General features: G+C 43.7%; 1 protein-coding gene across 4 annotated transcripts in view; it reads right to left on the bottom strand.

Annotated features, from left to right (window-relative positions):
- The window catches only part of DHRS7B (dehydrogenase/reductase 7B), a 55703-nt gene extending 43201 nt beyond the window's left edge, over positions 1 to 12502 (bottom strand). Inside the window, exon 1 of one of the 4 annotated variants that reach the window (XM_017861383.1) lies at positions 12185 to 12502. In XM_017861383.1, the coding sequence (XP_017716872.1) occupies positions 12185 to 12204 (20 nt within the window). In that variant the 5' untranslated portion in view covers positions 12205 to 12502. Of the gene's footprint in view, positions 1 to 12106; positions 12129 to 12184 lie in introns of those variants that run through there. The other 3 variants (XM_017861382.1, XM_017861381.1, XM_017861386.1) reach the window with 3 other exon arrangements.
- Between the last annotated feature and the right edge of the window lie 9323 nt (positions 12503 to 21825).

Genomic DNA, 21825 nt, shown 5'->3' with positions numbered 1-21825 from the left:
CAAAGAAATGCTTCTTGATTTATTGCATGTCTTAGGACAATTTCCACACCCATGAAATTGTTGTTTTTGACAATTTCATCCTGTTTCATACTTTTTTAATAGGTTGGTTTTCTAGGAGATTTCCCAGCCTCCTCGTCTGCCATACCAGATACCTTGCCCCTTTGCCAAGGACTTTTTATTCATTCAGACACTCTATGCCTTATTTATTTATTTATTTATTTATTTATTTATTTATTTATTTAAATAGAGATGGAGTCTTGTTATGTTGCCCAGGCTGGTCTTGAACTCCTGGACTCACGCGATCCAGTGATCCTCCTACCTTAGCCTCCCGAAGTGCTGGAATTACAAGTATGAGCCACCATGCCTGGCTAAAGAAAATTCTATGCTATTTAACTGGAGAACTGAGTCCATTAACATTCAGTGTTATTATTGATAAGAACTTAATACTGCCATTTTATTCCTTATTTTCTGGTTGTTTTGTAACTCCTCTCTTCCTTTCTTCTGGTCTTCCTTTGTGGTTAAGTGATTTTCTCTGGTAGAATGTTTTGTTGCTTTATATTTTTAGTAAACCTATTATAAGTGTTTTGTATTGTGGTTCCCACGAACCTTACCAAAAAAATCTCACAGATGTAACAAGTCATTTTAAAGAGATAACAACTTATCTTAAATAACAAAGAAACAAATAGAAACAAAGAAAATATGTTAAAAAAAAAAACCCTTCTACACTTTATCCTCATCTCCCATATTTTGACTTTTAGTTGTCTCAATTTACATAATTTTATATTATCTACCTCTTAACAGGTTGCTATACCTATTATTGTTTTGATAGATTTGTCTTTTGGGCTCCACACTAGAGTTATAAGTGAATTGTATACCACAATTACAGTATTAGAGTATTCTGGGTTTGTCCACGTACTTACCTTTATCAGTGGGTTTTATACCTTCAAATGTTTTCCTATTTCCACATTGAGTGTTTTCTTTCTGTTTGAAGAACTCCCTTTAGCATTTCTTGTAAGATGGGTTTAGTGGTGGTAAATTCTCTCAACTTTGGTTTGTCTGGGAAATACTTTATCTCTCTTTCATATTTGAAGGACAATTTTGCTGGATACAGTATTTTTGAATGGCAGTTATTTTTTTCTTTCAGCACTTTGAAAATGTTGTTCCACACCTCCCTGGCCTGTATGGTTTCCTGTATGCTTTTTTGCATCGTGGTTCCCATGAGGCTTCTTCATCGAGAAGTCTGTTGCCAGACAAATTGGAGCTCCTTTATGTTATTTGCTTCTTTTTTCTTACTGCTCTTAGGATTCTCTCTTTGTTGACTTTTAAGAGTCTGATTATTGGCCGGGCGCGGTGGCTCAAGCCTGTAATCCCAGCACTTTGGGAGGCTGAGACGGGTGGATCACGAGGTCAGGAGATCGAGACTATCCTGGCTAACATGGTGAAACCCCGTCTCTACTAAAAAATACAAAAAAAACTAGCGGGCGAGGTGGCGGGCGCCTGTAGTCCCAGCTACTCGAGAGGCTGAGGCAGGAGAATGGTGTGAACCTGGGAGGCGGAGCTTGCAATGAGCTGAGATCCGGCCACTGCATTCCAGCCCGGGCGACAGAGCGAGACTCCGTCTCAAAAAAACAAACAAACAAACAAACCAAAAAAAAAGAGTCTGATTATTATATGCCTTGGGGTCTTATTTGGGTCAAATTTGATGTTCTCTGATTTTCCTGTTCCTGAATATTTGTATCTTTCTTAAGTTGTGTAAAGTTTTCTGTTATTTCTCAGACTAAGGTTTCTACCCTTTGCTCTTGCTCAACTCTCTCCTGAACACCAATAATTCCTAGTTTGGGCCTTTTCAGGTAGTTTTCTATATCTTATGGGCAATCTTCATGGCTTTTCCTTACTTTTTTTTCACCTTTGTGTATTTTCTGGTTTTGTTTGTTGGTTTGTTTGTTTGTTTTTTACCGTCTTGCTCTGTCGCCTAGGCTGGAGTGCAGTGGCATGATCCTGGCTCACTGCAACTTCCCCTTCCTGGGTTAAAGCGATTCTCCTGCCTCAGCCTCTCAAGTAGCTAGGATTTCAGGTGCACACCACCACACTCGGCTAATTTTTTATACTTTTTGGTAGAGACGGGGTTTCACCACATTGGCCAGACTGGTCTCCAACTCCTATACCTCAAGTGATCCACCCTTGGCCTCCAAAAATGCTGGGATTACAGGCATGAGCCACCGCGCCCAGCCGTGTATTTTCAAATCGTCTTTCAGCTCACTGATTCTTTCCTCTGCTTGATCCATTCTGCTGCTGAAAGCCATTAATGAATTTTTCAGTTTAGCAACTGTATTTCTCAGTTCTGAGATTTCTGTTTTTTATTTCAATATCTTTGTTAAGTTTCTCTGATAAATTTCTGAATTGTGTGTGTGTGTGTGTGTGTCACCTTGGAGATCACTGAGTTTCCTTGAAACTACTATTTTGAATTCTTTATTAAAAAATTATTTTTCAGGGCTGGGCATGGTGGCTTCTCCCTGTAATCCCAGTGTTTTGAGAGGCTTAGGTGGGAGGATTGCTTGAGCCCAGGAGTTTGACACCAGTCTGAGCAACATGGTGAGAACTTGTCTCTACAAAAAATATAAAATAAATTTCAAAAATTATTTTATTTTTTAAAATAGACACACTAGGCCGGGCGCGGTGGCTCAAGCTTGTAATCTCAGCACTTTGGGAGGCCGAGACGGGCGGATCATGAGGTCAGAAGATCGAGGCCATCCTGGCTAACACGGTGAAACCCCGTCTCTACTAAAAAAATACAAAAAACTAGCCGGGCGATGTGGCGGGCGCCTGTAGTCCCAGCTACTCGGGAGGCTGAGGCGGAAGAATGGCGTGAACCCGGGAGGCGGAGCTTGCAGTGAGCTGAGATCCATCCACGGCACTCCAGCCTGGGCTTCAGAGCGAGACTCCATCTCAAAAAATAAAATAAAAAAAATAAAATAAAAATAAATAAATAAAAAACAAAATAGACACACTATCTCACCATGTTGCCCAGGCTGGTCTCAAACTCCTGGGCTCATGTAGTCCTCCTGTCTTAGCCTCCCTGATGCCTGGGATTACATGCCTGAGCCACTGTGCTGGCCTATTTTGAATTCTTGATCCTCCCACACTGTGCCCAGAGGACCTGTAGGTAAAAACCTCCTACAGTGTTGTGTTGCTGAGTAGCCATTATGATTTGCCATCTCCATTGAATTACAGAGCAGAGTTTCCAGGGCTGGAGATGGCAGTCCTGCCTCCCACCTTTGTCTCTGCCTGTCCTCAGGATTTCCCCCTTCAGGCACTTGAGATGCTTCCTGTGGGTTAAGGCAGGGACAAGTCTCCTGCTAGGGAATCTAAGATGATGAGGATGTTGGTTGTTCATCTCAGTCTTACTTTTTCCAGTGCAAAAATGGTGACTTGCAGGGAAATTTTCCTCACACTTGGTGCCAGGCAGAATGGATGTGGAAGTCCAATTCTCTTACCATCTGCTGGGAGCTTTTTCATTTCTCCATGGCCTCGAGAATTGTCTCATCTTCATGTTTGAGTTCTGGGACATTTCTGGTGATACTCTCAGTACTATACATTTGTTTTTGGTTTTCTGTGGAAGTGAGTGAAGTCAGCTTATTTCTATGTAGCTACTTTGGAACCAGAAGTAGTCCAAATATATATTCTCATTTCTGTACTCTTTTCGTCAACCCCATGTTCAGTGGGCTGACTTCCATGTGTACTTCAGGGCCCCAAGTTCTGCCATAGCCCAAGGCTTCATTCAGAGCCTTCACTGATATAAGGCACACTGGTTTTGGTCTACAACAGTGGCAGCATTTAAAATGTCCTCAGATCACTGGCTACAGCAAGACCCCCAGCTCTGTTCAGCAACTCAACAGATTCTAAGCGCCGCAAATTTCCCAAGGACTTATTAATATAATTATCCCACTGCTAGAAATTAAAATCTTGATAAAACAGACAAAAAACCCTAATCACATAGAAATTATGTCTCTGAAATAATCCTATCCAAATGCCTTCATAGTAATGCATGTCAATTAGAAACTTTCAAGAAGAGATGCCTTTTAAGACATTACATATGCCAAGTTAAATAAAAAATGTTTGGGGAAAAAGGCAATATCCTTAATTCCAAGTTTATGAGAAAAAAAGATAGTAGATCATTGCAAAACTTACCTCTTGTTGTAAGAATTAACATTTCCTCACTTTAACCAGTACCCTTGGCCTGGGGTCAATTGCTATAGTTGTCCAACCACATCTTCCTTCTGATTCAGTAAGAAACCACATTTTGTTTCTTGCAATTCATTGTTTTTTCCACAAAATAAATTCTCTTTAAATTCAAGTCTGACTTGCTTTTTGCTTAAGATCAAATTGCTAGCTGCCATTTTTCTATTGAGATATAAATAAATTTGAGGTGTGAATGACCACTTCACATGGTTGATACAGCAAACTATTGTTGGAACCAGGCAGATCTTGGATCAAATACCAACATCATACTGACTAAGTGAGTACCTTTGAACAAGTTACTTAATGGTTTAGCCAGTTTCCTCATCTGCAAAATGTATCTAATATCTGCCTTATAAGATTGCAGAAAGGATTAAATACATATATGCATGTTTTTTGTTTTCTGTTTTTTGTTTTTGTTTTCTGAGACAAGGTCTCACTCTGTCACCTAGGCTGGAGTGCAGTAGCGTGATCTCAGCTCACTGCAGCCTTGACCTCTGGGGCTCAAACAATCCTCCCACCACAGCCTCCCAAGTAGCTGGGACTACAGGCGCATGCCACCATGCCCAGATAATTCTTTGTACAGATCCGGTTTTGCCACGTTGCCCAGGTTTGTCTTGAGCTCCTGAGTTCAGACAATCTGCCTGCCTCAGTCTCCCAAAGTGCTGGGATTACAAACATGTGCTATGCTACAGCACCCAGGCTTATATGTAGATTAGGAGGCGTTTTATTTGGTTTAGCTAAATGATATTATTACGACAACTACTGGATTATCTATCTGGAGTGGGTGTTAGGTAATATAAGAAACAGTAAAGAGAAGGAACGAAGAAAATGGATAAATTATTATTCTTCCTTGTGCCCAACACTAATGGGCAACAAAATTAACTACAGATGCTCTTCAATTTACATAGGGTTATATCTCAATAAACCCATCATAAGTTGAAAATACCATAAATAAAAATGCATTTAATACACCTAACCTACCAAACATCATAGCTTAGCCTAACCTACCTTAAACATGCTCAGAATGCTTACATTAGCCTACAGTTAGGCAAAATCATCTCAGATAAACCTATTTTATAATAAAGTGTTGACTATTTCATGTAATTTATTTATTTATTTATTTATTTTTTGAGACGGAGTCTGGCTCTGTCGCCCAGGCTGGAGTGCGGTGGCCGGATCTCAGCTCACTGCAAGCTCCGCCTCCCGGGTTCACGCCATTCTCCTGCCTCCGCCTCCCAAGTAGCTGGGACTACAGGCGCCCGCCTCGTCGCCCGGCTAGTTTTTTGTATTCTTTAGTAGAGACGGGGTTTCACCGTATTAGCCAGGATGGTCTCGATCTCCTGACCTTGTGATCCGCCCGTCTCGGCCTCCCAAAGTGCTGGGATTACAGGCTTAAGCCACCTCGCCCGGCTCATGTAATTTATTAATGCTGTACTGAAAATGAAAAACAGAATGGGTGTATAGGTACTTGAGTATAGTTTCTACATGCATATGACTGTTGCACCATCATAAAGTTGAAAATGGTTGAGTAAAACATCATAAGCTGGGAACCATCTGTAGTTTAAATTTCCTTATCTCTCCTTATCCAGCAATGGAAAATTTTTTAAATTTTTAAAATTCCCCTTTTCATTAATTGAGATGCGTCTGCAAGTACAATATTCTACCACATGCAACATACTAAGAAATGTAACATTTTCCCGTAAACCTGCATTTAAATGTTTTTAAACACATTTTCTGAAGAGTTACTGAGAAACATTCCATTAAGTACCACAATTTAAAAATTGACAGGTTGATTTTTTTTTTTTTTTGAGACGGAGTCTTGCTTTGTCACCCAGGCTAGAGTGCAGTGGCGCGATCTCAGCTTACTGCAAGCTCTGCCTCCTGGGTTCATGCCATTCTCCTGCCTCAGCATCCTGAGTAGCTGGGACTACAAGCACCAGCACCATGCCTGGCTAATTTTTCGTATTTACTTTTAGTAGAGACGGGGTTTTACCATGTTAGCCAGGATGGTCTTGATCTCCGGACCTCGTGATCCACCCGCCTCGGCCTCCCAAAGTGCTGGGATAACAGGCATAAGCCACCGTGCCCGGCCTACAGGTTGATTTTTTTTTTAATCCACTAGAATGGTGGGGGTCTCTATCATTTCTCTGAATAGATTCCTTTGGAAATCTGATTTTTACTATGTCTGCTAAAAGGCAAGTATATAAAAAATTGTGTAAATGATTTCAGGAGACCTACAAAACCCTTGAAGCCCATCTGTACGCTCTGAGTTACAATACCTACTTTTACTGGAAAATCTTTTTTTTTTTTTGGAGACAGAGTCTCACTCTGTCACCCAGGCTGGAGTACAGTGGCATGATCTGGGCTCACTGCAACATCCGCCTCCTGGGTTCAAGTGGTTCCTCTGCCTCAGCCTCCCAACTAGCTGGGATTACAGGCATGCACCACTATGCCCAGCTAATTTTTGTAAATTTTAGTAGAGACAGCGTTTCACCATGTTGGCCAGGCTGGTCGCGAACTCCTGACCTCAGGTGATCCACCCACCTTGGCCTCCCAGAGTGCTGGGATTACAGGCATGAGTCACCCTGCCCAGCCTGGAAAATCCTTCTGCAATGCAAATATTCACCATTTAAACTTGGGTGAATTAGTAAACCTGGGTTTTTCTAAATCTAGATTCCTTAAACTAAGGCAGCCCAGCATGACAAATGAACTGCTTGTTAGATTTATAGTTCCTGCATGTTGGAGCAACTGATTTGGAATAAAAATGTTTCCACCATTTACTTCCTCTGTTTGATTTGGGAACTTATCCCGTTTGGACCCCAGTTTTCTCACCTCCAGAATGAGTAGATTCTCATTCTACCTGCATCTCAAGGCAGTTATAAGATAAGACCTAAAGAGGTAACAGTTCCTTATTCACCGTAAAGCATTACATGTTGAATGGAGTCTGCTGGAATGATCTGTCTTCAGACCTGTCCTCAGCTGCTACAAGCATCCTCCACTGCTGCATGTCTACATCAGGTGAGTGTTTCTCAACCTGAGAGTAAGAAATTAGATCAAAAGAAAGCCCAGAATTGTCTAGAACCTCCTGCCAGAGCTCCTAGAACCCTTGGTTGCACTTGACCTGTCCACAGGTGGTCTCTCTCTGGTGGCCTAAGAAAGGCCACTGTTCCTAGTGCAAACATAGCTTACTTAATAAAATACTAGCTAAGTACAGCAAGGAAGCTCAAAACAACTGGTAAGCAATATTCAATCAATTTATCAGTCATCTGAACCAGAGCAACTCTATTTTGAATACAGGCTGGGTAAAATAAGGCCGAGACCTACTGGGCAGCATTCCCAGGTTAGGCATTCTAAGTCACAAGATGAGACAGAGATCGCATAAGATACAGGTCACAAAGACCTTGCTGATAAAGCAGGCTGAAGTAAAGAAGCCAGCCAAAACCCACCAAATGGAAAATGGCAATGAAAGTGACCTCTGGTCATCCTCACTGCTCATACATTCTAATTATAATGCATTAGCACACTAAACAACACTTCCACCAGCACGATACCAGTTTACAAATGCCATGGCAAGGTCAAGAAATTACCCTATATGGTCTATGAAGGGAAGGAACCCTCAGTCACGGAATTACCACCCCTTTCCTGGAAAATTCATGAATAATCCACCCCTTGTTTAGCATATAATCAGGAAATGACCATAAAAGTGGCCAGCCAACAGCCCTCAGGGCTGCTGTGCCTATGGAGTAGCCATTATCTTGTTTCTTTACTTCTCTAATAAACTTGCTTTCACTTTTCTCTATGGATTGGCCTCAAATTATTTCTTACACAAGATCCAAGAACCCTCTCTTGAGGTCTGGATCGAGACTCTTTTCCGCTAGCAAATTCAGTGGCCATCACAGACCTCTCCCTCCACTAAGCAGTTTAAGTGGCCAAGTCTCATGTTACTGGGAACTTTAGAAGATGGCAGAGAGAGTTCAGATAAAATCCTAAGGAATTTGTTGTATTTCCTATCTGGGTGGGTGGCAAGAAGCTTTCAAACTGAATTTACACGCCATTCAATCCCAGTTTTCACCCTCATGCTTATGGCTTTCCAGAATAGAGAGTTAATTTCTGCATTAAAATAACATTGGCTACCAAAGAAAGGTTTCATATGTGTATAATGGGGTGGGAATGAATAATTCCTACACCAGTCAACATTATGGATGTTGCTCTAGTCCAACATTTTACCGTACTGTAAGTAATTTTTTTTTTAGTTGTCATGCAAACATATAGTAAAAATTTTAAAACTGAATTTTCCCTGTTGCCTAAAGGGAAGGAGATCTTTTCTCTCCTTCCTTTTCCTTACAGCATTTCTTTGAAAAACCCAGTATTTATAAATTATTCCTCTTTCCCTTTGATATGTATGCAAATCTTTTAAAAGACTAAATAAACTAGCCCTATCTTACCTTTTTTAAACCCAGTAAATACAGTAAAACCCAGGACTGTTTTTCTGAAGGGCCTGGAACTCCCTCCTTTATATTTATTCATTTATTTAAAAAAATTTTTTTTAGATGAAGTCTCACTCTGTAGCCTAGGCTGGAGTGCAGAGGCACAATGTTGACTCACTGCAACCTCCGCCTCCTGGTTCAAGTGATTCTCCTGCCTCAGCCTCCCAAGTAGCTGGGATTACAGGCGCGTGCCACCACACCCAGCTAATTTTTGTATTTTTAATAGAGATGGGGTTCGACATGTTGGCTAGGCTGGTCTCGAACTCCTGACCTCAAGTGATCTGCTCTTCTCAGCCTCCCAAAGTACTGGAATTACAGGCGTGAGCCACCATGCTCAGCCAAACCCCCTGAATCCCCTATTTTAAATGGAAATATCCAGGAAGAAAATGACCCAGCCCTGTCACTGTGGGAGTTTAACCTAGGCACCTCAACTACTTGTTTTATCATAGAGCTGTTTTATGTTTTCCTTTGGAAAAAAGTAACTAGGTGGCACAGATGACCAACCCAATTACCAAATGAATTTAGAATGAACTATGAAAGCATGTAAAGCAAATGGTGCTATCAAGTCTTCTTACAAGAGGACAAATTACCATTAATCTTGAGACTACATAATGGGTTGTATCTGCTCAGCTACATACAAATAAATGGTGGCATTTATTTGTATTTGGTATTTCTTTTCTGAAAGAAACTGCATTAGTATATTATCCATAATACATCCCAGTCTGGTTTAATGCTTATTATTCTTTTTCTTTTCTTTTCTTTTTTTTTTTTTTTTTTGAGTCAGGGTCTTACTCTGTTGCCCAGGCTGGAATGCAGTTTACTGCAGCCTCAAAGTCCTGGGCTCAAGCGATCCTCCTGACTCAGCCTTCAGAGTAACTGGGACGACAGGTGCACATCACCACACCTAGATAATTTTTTATTTTTTGTAGAGATGGGGTCTCCCTTTGTTGCCCAGGCCAGTCTCAAACTCCCGGCCTCACGTGATCCTCCCACCTCAGCCTCCCAAAGCACTGAAATTACAGGTGTGAGCCACCACATTCAGCCTCACACAGGTCTTTAGGTAACAAGATAGAAACTCCTCCTAGTCTCAAGACTTCACACATCCCCTTCCCTCCTTCTGTTAGCTCTTTGTCCATTTACCTCCAACTCAGTCCTTGAAGTCTCAGCTAAATATTATTTTCTTGGGAAAGCCTTCCCTGTCTCTCCTCATTCCCCCCCAACACCCCCACCGCTCCCAGCATGCCGGTGACTCCATTATGTATTCTCACAGCACCCTCTACTGTTCTCCACAGCATGCACCACAATCGTAATTAACATTTGGTTTTATGTATATATTTACTGTCTATCTCCCTTGCTAGATTTATAAGCAATTTAAAGACAGCGTTTTATCTGTTTTGGTCATCACTGTATCCACAACACCCAGCACAATCCTGGTACACTGTAAGCGTTCAATAAGTATCTGAAGGAATTAATAAGATTTGTAGCTAAGCGCTAGGTTCTGAAGTGACGTGGTATTGGATCTGCCTTTACCGGCTCTATGCCTTCGTTGTTGTTGTTTGAGGCAGGGTCTCAGTTTTTTTTTTTCCCCCCAAGATGGAGTCTCGCTCTTGTCGCCCAAACTAGAGTGCAGTGGCGGGATCTCAGCTCACTGCAACCTCTGCCTCCCAGGTTCAAGCGATTCTCCTGCCAAAACCTCCTGAGTAGCTGGGATTACACGCATCCACCACCACGCCCGGCTAATTTTTGTTTGTTTGTTTGTTTTGAGACGGAGTCTTGCTCTGTCGCCCAGGCTCGAGTGCAGTGGCGGGATCTCGGCTCACTGCAAGCTCCGCCTCCCGGGTTCACGCCATTCTCCTGCTGGGACTACAGGAGCCCTCCACCACGCCCGGCTAATTTTTTTTGTATTTTTTTTAGTACAGACAGGGTTTCACTGTGTTAGCCAGGATGGTCTCGATCTCCTGACCTCGTGATCCGCCCACCTCGGCCTCTCAAAGTGCTGAAATTACAGGCGTGAGCCACAGCGCCCGGCCAATTTTTGTATTTTTTACTAGAGACTGGTTTCACCATGTTGGCCAGGCTGGTCTCGAACTCCTTACCTCAGGTGATCCCCCCACCAACTCAGCCCCCAAAGGTGTGAGCCACCGTACCTAGCTAAGACAGGGTCTCACTTTGTCACCCAGACTTGAATACAATGGCTTGATCTCGGCTCACTGCAGCCTCAATCTCCCAGCTTCAAGCAATCCACTTGCCTCGGTCCCAACAAGTAGCTGGGACTACAAGCCTGTGCCACCATGCCTGGCTAATAGCTCTATGCCTTAGGATAAATTTCTCAACATCTCTAAGCCCACTTCTCCCTCCATAAATGAAGATTATAGTTCCTATTATTAGGGTTATTACGGGATTGAGTAATTCAGTAAAGGGATTAGTACAGTGCCTGGAACATAGTAAACACTCAAAAAATATCAACTATTATTAAGGAATGGAGAAAAGGGGACATGTACATGGTAGGGAAGGCATATTCCACACCTTTGATAAAGGCACAAACATAGCTTCCATTATGCAAACACACCGTTGCAATCGGCAACAGTGTAAGCAAGTATTCTGCTTACTAAATGTATATGAAACCCAAACGTTACTTCAAAAGTAACTTCACGATTCTCAAATCATTACACCAAAGGTTTGGAAACTGAAAAAAGAGCATTACGTGGCTACCATTTGTTGAATACCTACTACGTGCCAGACACCAGCTGAGCACCTTGCAAGTGCAGTCTCATTTACGCTTCACAACAACCTTATGAGTGGGTTTGTTATTCCCAGTTACAGCTGAAGAAACAGACACTCCGAGTTTAAAACATTTGCCCAAAGCCGCACAGCCAGGAAGCCACAGAGTAAGTATTGGAAGAGCAAGACATCTCAAACAGCCATTCCCGTGGACGCTCGAGTCAGCACCCTCCTTCTGCCTTCTGAAAAACCGGAGTTCCTTTGGCTAGTCCTAACTCGCCATCACTGGCTAAGGCGCCACCGGCCCCCAGCGCTCAACCCTCGGTCCCGCCGCTGGCACACGATGCGGGGGCTCCCCTACGTCGCGCAGAAATGCGGGAATAAACAGGCTCGAGCCAGGAGCCCTCTGGGAGCAGAGGCCTTTCACACACAGAGCCCAGCGCGACACCCATTTCCAGCCGCGGAAACCGGACTGAAGAGACCTCGGCGACAGGCGGGGTTCCCAGCCAAGCACTCGCCCGAGCCAGAGCCCTGGTCCCAGCGCCTGGGCTGTCTTCCTTCAGAGTTCGGCGTCGCGGGGATCCGAAAGCCGCCCGGGATTCCGCGCGCTCCCCCAGGGCCCGCGGCCTTCGCTCGACCACTACACCGCTTCCCCTCACCCAGGCCGGGGAGTCGCCTCAGCTCAAGGCCAGACCCTATCCCCTGATCTCGGAGGTTCCTTCTTCCCCAGCCCCTACCTGGTTGCCGGAGAGACCATAGTCAATCCATCCTCCCGCCTCGGAAATGACGTGAACGCAGCCGGCGAGGCTCCGTCCAATCCCAGCGTTGAGGCTGCGCATGCACGTTGGGCGGGCGTCCCTCAAGGCGTACGTAGGACCCGCTAGACCCGAGATCTGAACAGGGTCCACCTGCATAACTACAGTGCCTTCATCTTCCGGAGAGAAATTCCGAAGGTCGTGGTTGGTGTTCCGTGGACTTTCGGCGAAGAACATAGTTGGAGAATTCACGATACAGTTATCAAGATGATTATAATGTCACAGTAATCTGAACAGTCTGATAACTGGTACAAAGGTAAAAACAATGAATGAAAAAGAGAGAGGCCAGAAACAGACCCGCAGCTATGTAGTCACTTTTTCCTCCTACAAGTAGCCACGGTAATGCAATAAGGAAAGTTTTGTTCAATATATAGTGCTACGTCAATTGAATGTCGATTGGGGGAAAATGAACCTTGACTCCTATCTCAAGTAAAATAATTCTAGATGGATGGTAGACCTGAATGTGAACAGTACAACTCTAGACAATAAAATCGCAGAATATCATGACCATGAGAGAGGAAAATAACGTTTTAGCAGAACACAAAAAGTGCCAGTCCTAAAGGAAAAGGCTGATAAATTGGGCGTCAGTAACTATAAGACACCAAAAAGACCCCATTGAGAAAAGAGAAAGACAATAGAACAGACAAGGTATTTGTAATACATACATCTGAAAATGAATTTCATTCAGAATATATACGTACTTCTTGCAAATAAATTTTTTGAAGGACCTGAAGTGATTTAAAAAAAAAAAAAAAAGCATGAAAAGAGGATATTGAGAGAGTAAAGGGCAGAGGAAGGAAGGGGCAGGGCAGAGGAAGGAAGGGGTGGGGGGACTCTCATCGTTCAAAATTCATAAGATGGCAAATATGTGTAAGGTGGAAAATCTCCCTCTCTGTTCTCCAGGAACCCACTTCACCTCCCCCTAGGTAACAATGCTATTAGCTATGTGTGTCCTTTCAGAGCCAGTTTATTGATAACCAAGCAATTATATATATATATATTCAACACCCCCTTGTTACACAAACAATAGCATTCTGAAACACCCTTCTGTTTCTTGCTTTTATTCACTTTAACAAATTAATATATCATGGAAATTCTTACAGATATCCACAAACTCTGAAAATGGGAAATTTTATTTTAACTAAATATTTATTTTGATGTTTTCACACAAGTTTTTATACCCTTCTGGTCCCTCTCCAATGTTCTAGAAACTCTAGATTCCTGCTTGCCTATTCACAAAGTTTGAATATCCTTATAACAAACCCAATATGAACCTGTGAGGCAGGAAAGTAGGGTCTGGAGGCAGGTCCCCTCTTGCAACCAATCAGGCTGATCACAGGCCACTACCTCTTTTACATAGGGTGCACACCAAGCAACCAACGGGAAACCTCTAGAGGGTATTTAAACTCCAGAAAATTCTGTAACCGGGCTCTTGAGCCACATGCTAGGCAGGCTCCCACGCTGTGGAGTGTGCTTTTGTTGCATCATTCTTTCCTTGCTTTGTGCGTTTTGTCCAATTCTTTGTTCAAAACGCCAAGAACCTGGACACCCTCCACTGGGTGACGCCTGACTAAGTCAGTTTCCTGGGGTTCATTTCCTAGGCCTGCTACCCTCTTAGCCAACCCACTCTTCAATCCTGCATGGAATTTGTTTTAGAAGCAACTCAACACATTTTAATGTTTTGGTAACCAATTTGAATTGCGTCTCCCAAATGCAAATGTAAGAGCTCTAACTTCACAGCCAGGGTATTATACAAATAGATTCCAGTAGGCCGGGTGCAGTGGCTCACACCTGTAATCCAGCACTTTGGGAGGCTGAGGCAGGCGGATCACCTGAGGTCGGGAGTTTGAGATCAGCCTGACCAACATGGGGAAACCCCATCTACTCAAAATTTAAAAAAATCAGCCAGGCATGGTGTCGTGTACCTGTAGTCCCAGCTACTCAGGAGGCTGAGGCACGAGAATCACTTGAACCCAAGAGGTGGAGGTTGCAGTGAGCAGAGATCACGCCTCTGCGCTCCAGCCTGGGCAACACAGTGAGACTCCATCTCAAAAACAAACAAACAAAACAAATAGATTTCAGTGGTTAGCACAGTTCCATGCCCTTCTATGAAAACAAGATGGAAGATTTTTGTTTCCAAGAAGATGAACTAGACACAATTTTCCCTATTCCTTTTACTAAGTACAACTAAAAAGTGTGGGCATTATATATAAAACAATCTAAGACTCCGAAAGGTGGAGAGAAGGAAACCAGCTAGCCACCCTGAGACCCAAGGAACAACATGGTGGGTATTGCCTTATATATCCCAGACTGGGTGCTAGGAAGTAAGAAACCTGGAAATGCCGACAGGCAAAGACAGTGCCCTAAGAAAAGCCTTCTCCCTCTAGCCACAGGACCAGGAAAAGGGCAGCCTCAGAAGACAGAAAATGTTTAGATAATAATGACTCTAATCCAGCCCAAACCACAGAAAGAACCCCATCCCCATGCTTGCCTCTTGGAAAGCCCAGACTGCCACCCATGCTAGGCTGTAAAGAGGCACCACCGTCCCCTCCTTCTGGCATGGTGTCAGAGAAGGCCAAGTGGAGGGCTGGATTTTCATTCCCACTGAGCAGCAAGGAGGCTCTCCCCTAGCATGGTATCAGTGGAAACCACATGGAGAACCTGGACTTCCACCCAACTTGATCAGAAGAAAGCACTCATCCCCTTCTCTGGGGTAGTGTCAGAGAGAGTGTTCCATGAAAGGGCATACAGGCAAAGCCACCCCCAAATGCCCAAGGAGCTGAGAAAACATAGGAAGCAGACAAATCCAGTTTGTCAGTATAGGATAATTAATTAGAGGGAACTTACAGACAGAAGCATGGTCTTCGGTGTCCGCAAGGCAGGTGGATCTCCACACAGTAGCCTCCCAGAACCAGGGCTTATATCTTAGGGGAAAAAAAATATACTTACCCTGGAAGGAATGTGTAGATGCTGTGGGTGTCACAACCTATGATTTCTGCAACAGCATCAAGGGTTGTTTCTGTAAAAAGGCAAAAGTTACAGTGAATAGGTGATCCTATATAAAGAGTAATACATCAACTAGACATTTTGGAGGCATTCCTGGAATTGGAGTTAGCAGATTCGCATTTAAAATAAAGTCAATCTTGTGCCCATAGGGAGCCAAGTGGAGAGTCAGAACTTTCAACATCACTCAGTGGCAACAAAGCCACCTCCAACCCCACATATCAGTGGAGGTCCCCTCCCCATCCCAGCAAGGGTGGTATCCCTGGAGGCCAATTGGAGAGCCTGAACTCCCATTCATGCCAAACAACCTCCCTCCACATGTCAACAAAGGCCAAGTGGAAAACCTGGACTTCCACCCCCACTTGGCAATAATGAAGAGGCATCCCCTTCCCCTGCCAAAGTGGGTCAGGAAGCCTGCTAAAACACAAGATTTAAATAAGGTCCAGAGTCTTATGACACCCCAAAGTCCAAGTTTACACCAAAAACCACTCATTATACTAAGAAATGGGAAAATCTAAACTTAAATGAGAAAACACATTCAACAGATGCCAACACAGCTGAGCACAGTGGCACACACCTGTAACTCCAGCACTTCGGGAGGCCAAGATGGATGGATCCCTTAAACCCAGGAGTTCAAGACCAGCCTGGGCAACATAGTGAGACCCCACCTCTACAAATAACTTTTTTTTTTTTAATTAGCAGGACATGTTCCTGTGGTCCCAGCTACCTGAGAGGCTGAGGCAGGAGGATCACTTGAGCCCAGGAGTTTGAGGCTGCAGTGAGCTATGATTGCACCACTGCACTCCAGCCTGGGTGACAAAGGGAGACCCTGTCTCAAAAAAATTTTTTTTAAAGAAAAATCAATTGTATTTCCATATACTAGCAACAAACATGAAAACGAAAAATTTAAATGCAGTACCATTTATAATCACTCAAAAAATCAAAATACTTAGGTGGAAGCTTAACAAAACATTTACAGGACTTATAAGCTGAAAACTACAATAGATTGTTGTAAGAAATCAAAGATCAGCTGGGCACAGTGGCTCATGCCTATAATCCTAGTACTTTGGGAGGCTGAGGCAGGCAGATGGCTTGAGTCCAGGAGTTCAAGACGGCCTGGGCAAGACCCCATCTCTACAAAAAAATACAAAAAATTAACTGGGCATGGTAACCTGTAGTCCTAGCTACTTGGGAGGCTGAGGTGGGAGGATCGCTTGAGTCCGGAAGGCAGAGGTTGTAGTGAGCCCAAATCACACCACTGCACTCTAAAGAAAGAGACATTCCGGCTGGGCATGGTGGCTCACGCCTGTAATCCCAGCACTTTGGAAGGCCAAGGCAGGTGCATCATGAGGTCAAGAGATCGAGACCATCCTGGCTAACATGGTGAAACCCCGTCTCTATCAAAAATACAAAAAATTAGCCAGGCGTGGTGGCGGGCACCCTGTAGTCCCAGCTACTCAGGAGGCTATGGCAGGAGAATGGCATGAACCCAGGAGGAGGAGGAGGAGGAGGTTGCAGTGAGCCGAGACTGCGCCACTGCACTCCAGCCTGCGAGACAGAGTGAGACTCCTTAAAAAAAAAAAAAAAAAAAAAAAAAAAGAGAAAGAGACATTCCAGGCTCATGGACTGAAGACTCAACATAGTAATGATGTCAATTCTCCTTTAATTGATATACAGGTTTAACAAAATTCCTATCAAAATGTCAGCAAAATTTTTTGAAGATATAGAAAAAAAAATTTTTTTTAATGTATGTAGAAAGGCAAAGGAACTAGAATAGCTAAAACAATTTTGGAAAACAATAATAAAATGGAAAGAATCATCTACCTGATTTCAATTTTTATTATTTTTTTTTTTGAGACAGGTTCTTACTTTGTTGTCCAGGCTGGAGTGCAGTGGTGCAAACAAGCACATTGCAGCGTCAACCTCCCAGGCTCAGGTGATCCTCCCACTTCAGCCTCCCAGGTAGCTGGGACTACAGGTGCATGCCACCACACCCAGCTAATTTTTTCTGTATGTTTTGTAGAGACAGGGTCTTGCTATGTTGACAGGGCTGGTCTCGAACTCCTGGGCTCAAGCAATCCTCCCACCATGGCCTCCCAAAGTTCTGGGATTACAGACGAGAGCAACCACACCCAGCTTCAAATCTTATTATATAGTTCAAGATTGTTTGGTATTATTGAAGGACAAATACATAGGTCAATGAGAAAGAATAGAGGACCCAGAAATAGCGCCACACAAGCATGTCCATCTGATTTTTAAGAAAGATTAAGAAACAATTCAATGAGATGATAGGCTTTTTCAACAAAATGGTGCTGGAGCAATTGAATGTTAATGGACAAAAATTTTTAATAATATAATAAAGGCGGGCGGGTGGCTCAAGCCTGTTTTTTTTTTTGAATTTTTGCACTTGTGTTTGTATGTGTCTGTATGTTATCGTTTTGTTGTGTTATTCTCTACTGAGGGTGGGTGTTTTTTTGTTGTTTTGTCGTTATATGGGTCAGGGATCAAGACCATCCTGCGCTAACATGGTGCAAACCCCCCGTCTCTTACTTAAAAAATACAAAAATAGCCGGCGCGAACGTGGCGGGCGCCTGTAGGTCCCAGCTACTTGGAGGCTGGGTGGCAGGAGAATGGCGTGAATCCGGAGGCGGAGCCTTGCAGTGAGCTGAGATCCGGCCCACTGCACTCCAGCCGGGCGACAGAGCAAAGACTCCGTCTCAAAAAAAAAAAAAATATTAATAATATAATAAAGTAAAGAACCTTGACCTAAACTTCACACCATTTATGAAAATTAACTCAAAATGAATAATAGATTTAAACATAAAGCATAAAAATTTTAGAAGGTAGTACAGGAGAAAATGTGGAGGAACTAGGTGTTGGTAGAGATTTCTTCAAAATGACACTGAAAGTATGATTCATAAAAGAAAAAGTTCATAAAGTGGACTTGATCAAAATTAAAAATGTTTTGCTCTGCAAAAGACTCTGTTAATGGAATCAAAAGGCAAAGTACACACTGGAAGAATAGATATGCAAACCATATACCTGAAAAATGACTCATATCTAGAATATACAAAAAATTATCAGCCAGGCACGGTGGCTCACACCTGTAATTCTAAGACTTTGGGAGGCCAAGGTGGGAGAACTGCTTGAGCCCAGGAGTTTGAGACCACCCTGGGCAACATAGTGAGCCCTGTTTCTATTTTTTTTAATTTAAAAAATCTCTCAAAACTCAAAATGAAAAAATTGAGCAATTCAATTTAAAAAATGGACAAAGACATGAAGAAACATTTCACTGAAGAGAATATACAACCGGCAAATACGCACATAGAAAGATGATCAACATTACTAGCCACTAGGGAAATGCAAATCAAGACCATGTTGAGATATCACTACACACCTCTTAGAACAGCTAGACAGATGTTGGATTTCTTTCTTTTTTTTTTTTTTTTTTTTTGAGACGGAGTCTCGCTCTGTTGCCCGGACTGGAGTGCAGTGGCCGGATCTCCGCTCACTGCAAGCTCCGCCTCCCGGGTTTATGCCATTCTCCTGCCTCAGCCTCCCGAGTAGCTGGGACTATAGGCGCCCGCCACCTCGCCCGGCTAGCTTTTGTATTTTTTAGCAGAGACGGGGTTTCACCGTGTTAGCCAGGATGGTCTCGATCTCCTGACCTCGTGATCCGCCCGTCTCGGCCTCCCAAAGTGCTGGGATTACAGGCTTGAGCCACCGCGCCCGGCCAGATGTTGGATTTCTTAACACCCCAAAACCTTAGCCTCTCATCCTTAAAATGAAGATAGTAAAGAAATTGTGAGGCCAAAGATGATAACACTTGTGAAGTGCCACAGAAGTTAGTACTCAATAAATTGTAGCTGTTTTTATTGCTGTCGGTGGTGGAATTGTTGCAAAAATACTGGGATGCATAACTATAGTTTTCCTCTGATGAAGCCAGAAAAAAACTGTTTCTGTAATAACTAAGTTTAGTATAGCTGTAGGAAGAATTTCCTTTAGTGACAGGAACTCTAATAAGTCCCTCCCCCGTCCTCTCCCCTCCCCCCGCCCGTGCTGCTGGGAATTTTAAAATAAAATCTGTTTTCTGCTGACCTGTCCTTTGAACGATGCTGCTTGGAGGCTGCGGAAACGTCTCCACCAAACTTGTTTTCTGAGATACCCGATGAGCTGCCGGGAAACAGCGCCACCTTTCTGAAGCAGGCGGAATGGAATCAATAGTTTATAGTCCCGTGCATCACGCCATCTCCTCCGGGAGGTGTGAGGTGAACATAAACGGTGTACTGAAGCTATCAAATTATTAGAACAACTGAGAAGCGATAAGAGAAGAAAAACTGTACATTTTTTTTTTTTTTTTTTTTGAGACGGAGTCTCGCTCTGTCGCCCGGGCTGGAGTGCAGTGGCCGGTTCTCAGCTCACTGCAAGCTCCGCCTCCCGGGTTTATGCCATTCTCCTGCCTCAGCCTCCGAGTAGCTGGGACTACAGGCGTCCGCCACCTCGCCCGGCTAGTTTTTTGTATTTTTTAGTAGAGACGGGGTTTCACCGTGTTAGCCAGGATGGTCTCGATCTCCTGACCTCGTGATCCGCCCGTCTCGGCCTCCCAAAGTGCTGGGATTACAGGCTTGAGCCACCGCGCCCGGCCAAAACTGTACATTTTTAAGAACATTGTTGGTTTAAGACTAGCGTGCATGAAGCTGACACAGAGACAAAATGTTCTGTTATTTGTGGTTTCTGGAAAATGTCAGCTTCCTGCAGGAAATAGGGTTTCACTAAAACTCCCTGAAACTTAAAAGCTAATGTTGGTTGCTGCCTCATAGAAATTGTGCCTCTCAGAGATAAGAAAGCTCAGACCGGGCGCGGTGGCTCAGCCTGTAATCCCAGCACTTTGGGAGGCTGAGGCAGGCAGCAGGCGGATCGCTTGAGCCCAGGAGTTCGAGACCAGCCTGAGCAACATGGTGAAACCCCCTCTCTAATAAAATACAAAATTAGCCAGGCGTGGTGGTGCGCGCCTGCAATCCCAGCAACTCGGGAAACTAAGGTAGGAGAATCGTTCGAAGCAGGGAGGCAGAGTTTGCAGTGAGTCGAGATCGTGCCACTGTACTCCAGCCTGGGTGACAGAGTGAGGCCCTGTCTCAGAAAAAGAAAAGAAAGGAAAAAAAGAAAAGAAAAAGAAATAAGAAGGCCATATTTGTTTCCTTAGAGAAAGGATTTATAATTTATTTTTTATTTTTATATTTATTTATTTATTTTATTTATTTATTTTGCGACAGAATCTTGCTCTCTCATCCAAGCTGGAGTGCAGCGGTGCAATCTCGACTCACTGCAAGCTCCGCCTCCTGGGTTCAAGTGGTTTTTCTGCCTCAGCCTCCCGATTAGCTGGGATTACAGGGGCCCACCACCAGGCCTGGCTAATTATTTTGTATTTTTAGTAGAGATGGGGTTTCACCATGTTGGCAAGGCTGGTTTCTAATTCCTGACCTCAAGCAATCCACCTGCCTCGGCCTCCCAAAGTGCTAGGATTACAAGCAGGAGCCACTGCGCCTGGCCAGGATTTATCAAATTTTGCATAAAAATGTATTTTAGTTGGAGGCCGAGACAGGCGGATCACGAGGTCAGGAGATCGAGACCATCCTGGCTAACCCGGTGAAACCCCGTCTCTACTAAAAAATACAAAAAACTAGCCGGGCGAGGTGGCGGGGGCCTGTAGTCCCAGCTACTCGGGAGGCTGAGGCAGGAGAATGGCATAAACCCGGGAGGCGGAGCTGAGATCTGGCCACTGCACTCCAGCCTGGGCGACAGAGTGAGACTCCGTCTCAAAAAAAAAAAAAAAAAAAAGGATTTTAGGGTCTTACGTCTATTCTAACAAACAATATCTATACTGTATTTTCTTCAAATACTTACTCAGATATTATATTGAAGAGGAACATCCAGAAAGGTTGAGTGCAGGGTAGAACACATATTTTAATAAAATTAATTTGTCCACAAGAAGCTGTTGGCACTTGGGAGTTAGACCAGTGCTGTCCCCTGTGGTGGCTACTAGCTATATGTGGCTGTTTATGTTTAATTCAGTAAAATTTAAAATTCAGTTCTACAGTGCCACTAGCCACATTTCAGGTGTTCAACACAGTGACCAAGAGAGCAAATGTTCAATGTTCATTACAGATGTAGAGCATTTCCACCATGTATATGGGTTACAGAGAAGCCACATGTACTTTAAAAAACAGCCTTTCTGCGCTCGATTATTTCTACCAAATAGTTCTACTCCTGTTGAAGACATCTCTGTGTCAGACTATAAGCTGATGTCAAATGGGAAAAAACCTCAGACACTGACACTGAACCTGGAGAGTCTGGCTCCAGAGCACACTTGCAAACAGTTATACTGTCTGGATTTCCCAGACAGGAGTGGGGTTAGTGGGTGCAGCTCTGCAGCACGATGACACAGCTGGTTTGGTTCTAGTCCAGGGAGGAAATTCTCTGACAGTGGAGTCCCATGAACACAGAAGCAACCCAGCTCCTCTCTCTCTCTCTCTCTCTCTCTCTCTCTCTCTCTCTCTCTC

The sequence above is a fragment of the Rhinopithecus bieti genome, unplaced genomic scaffold (assembly GCF_001698545.2).
Source record: "Rhinopithecus bieti isolate Rb0 unplaced genomic scaffold, ASM169854v2 scaffold_62012, whole genome shotgun sequence".
NCBI classification, from domain to species: Eukaryota; Metazoa; Chordata; class Mammalia; order Primates; family Cercopithecidae; genus Rhinopithecus; species Rhinopithecus bieti.
The sequence above is the reverse complement of the archived record's forward strand: the minus strand, read 5'-3'. Positions and strand labels throughout refer to the sequence as shown.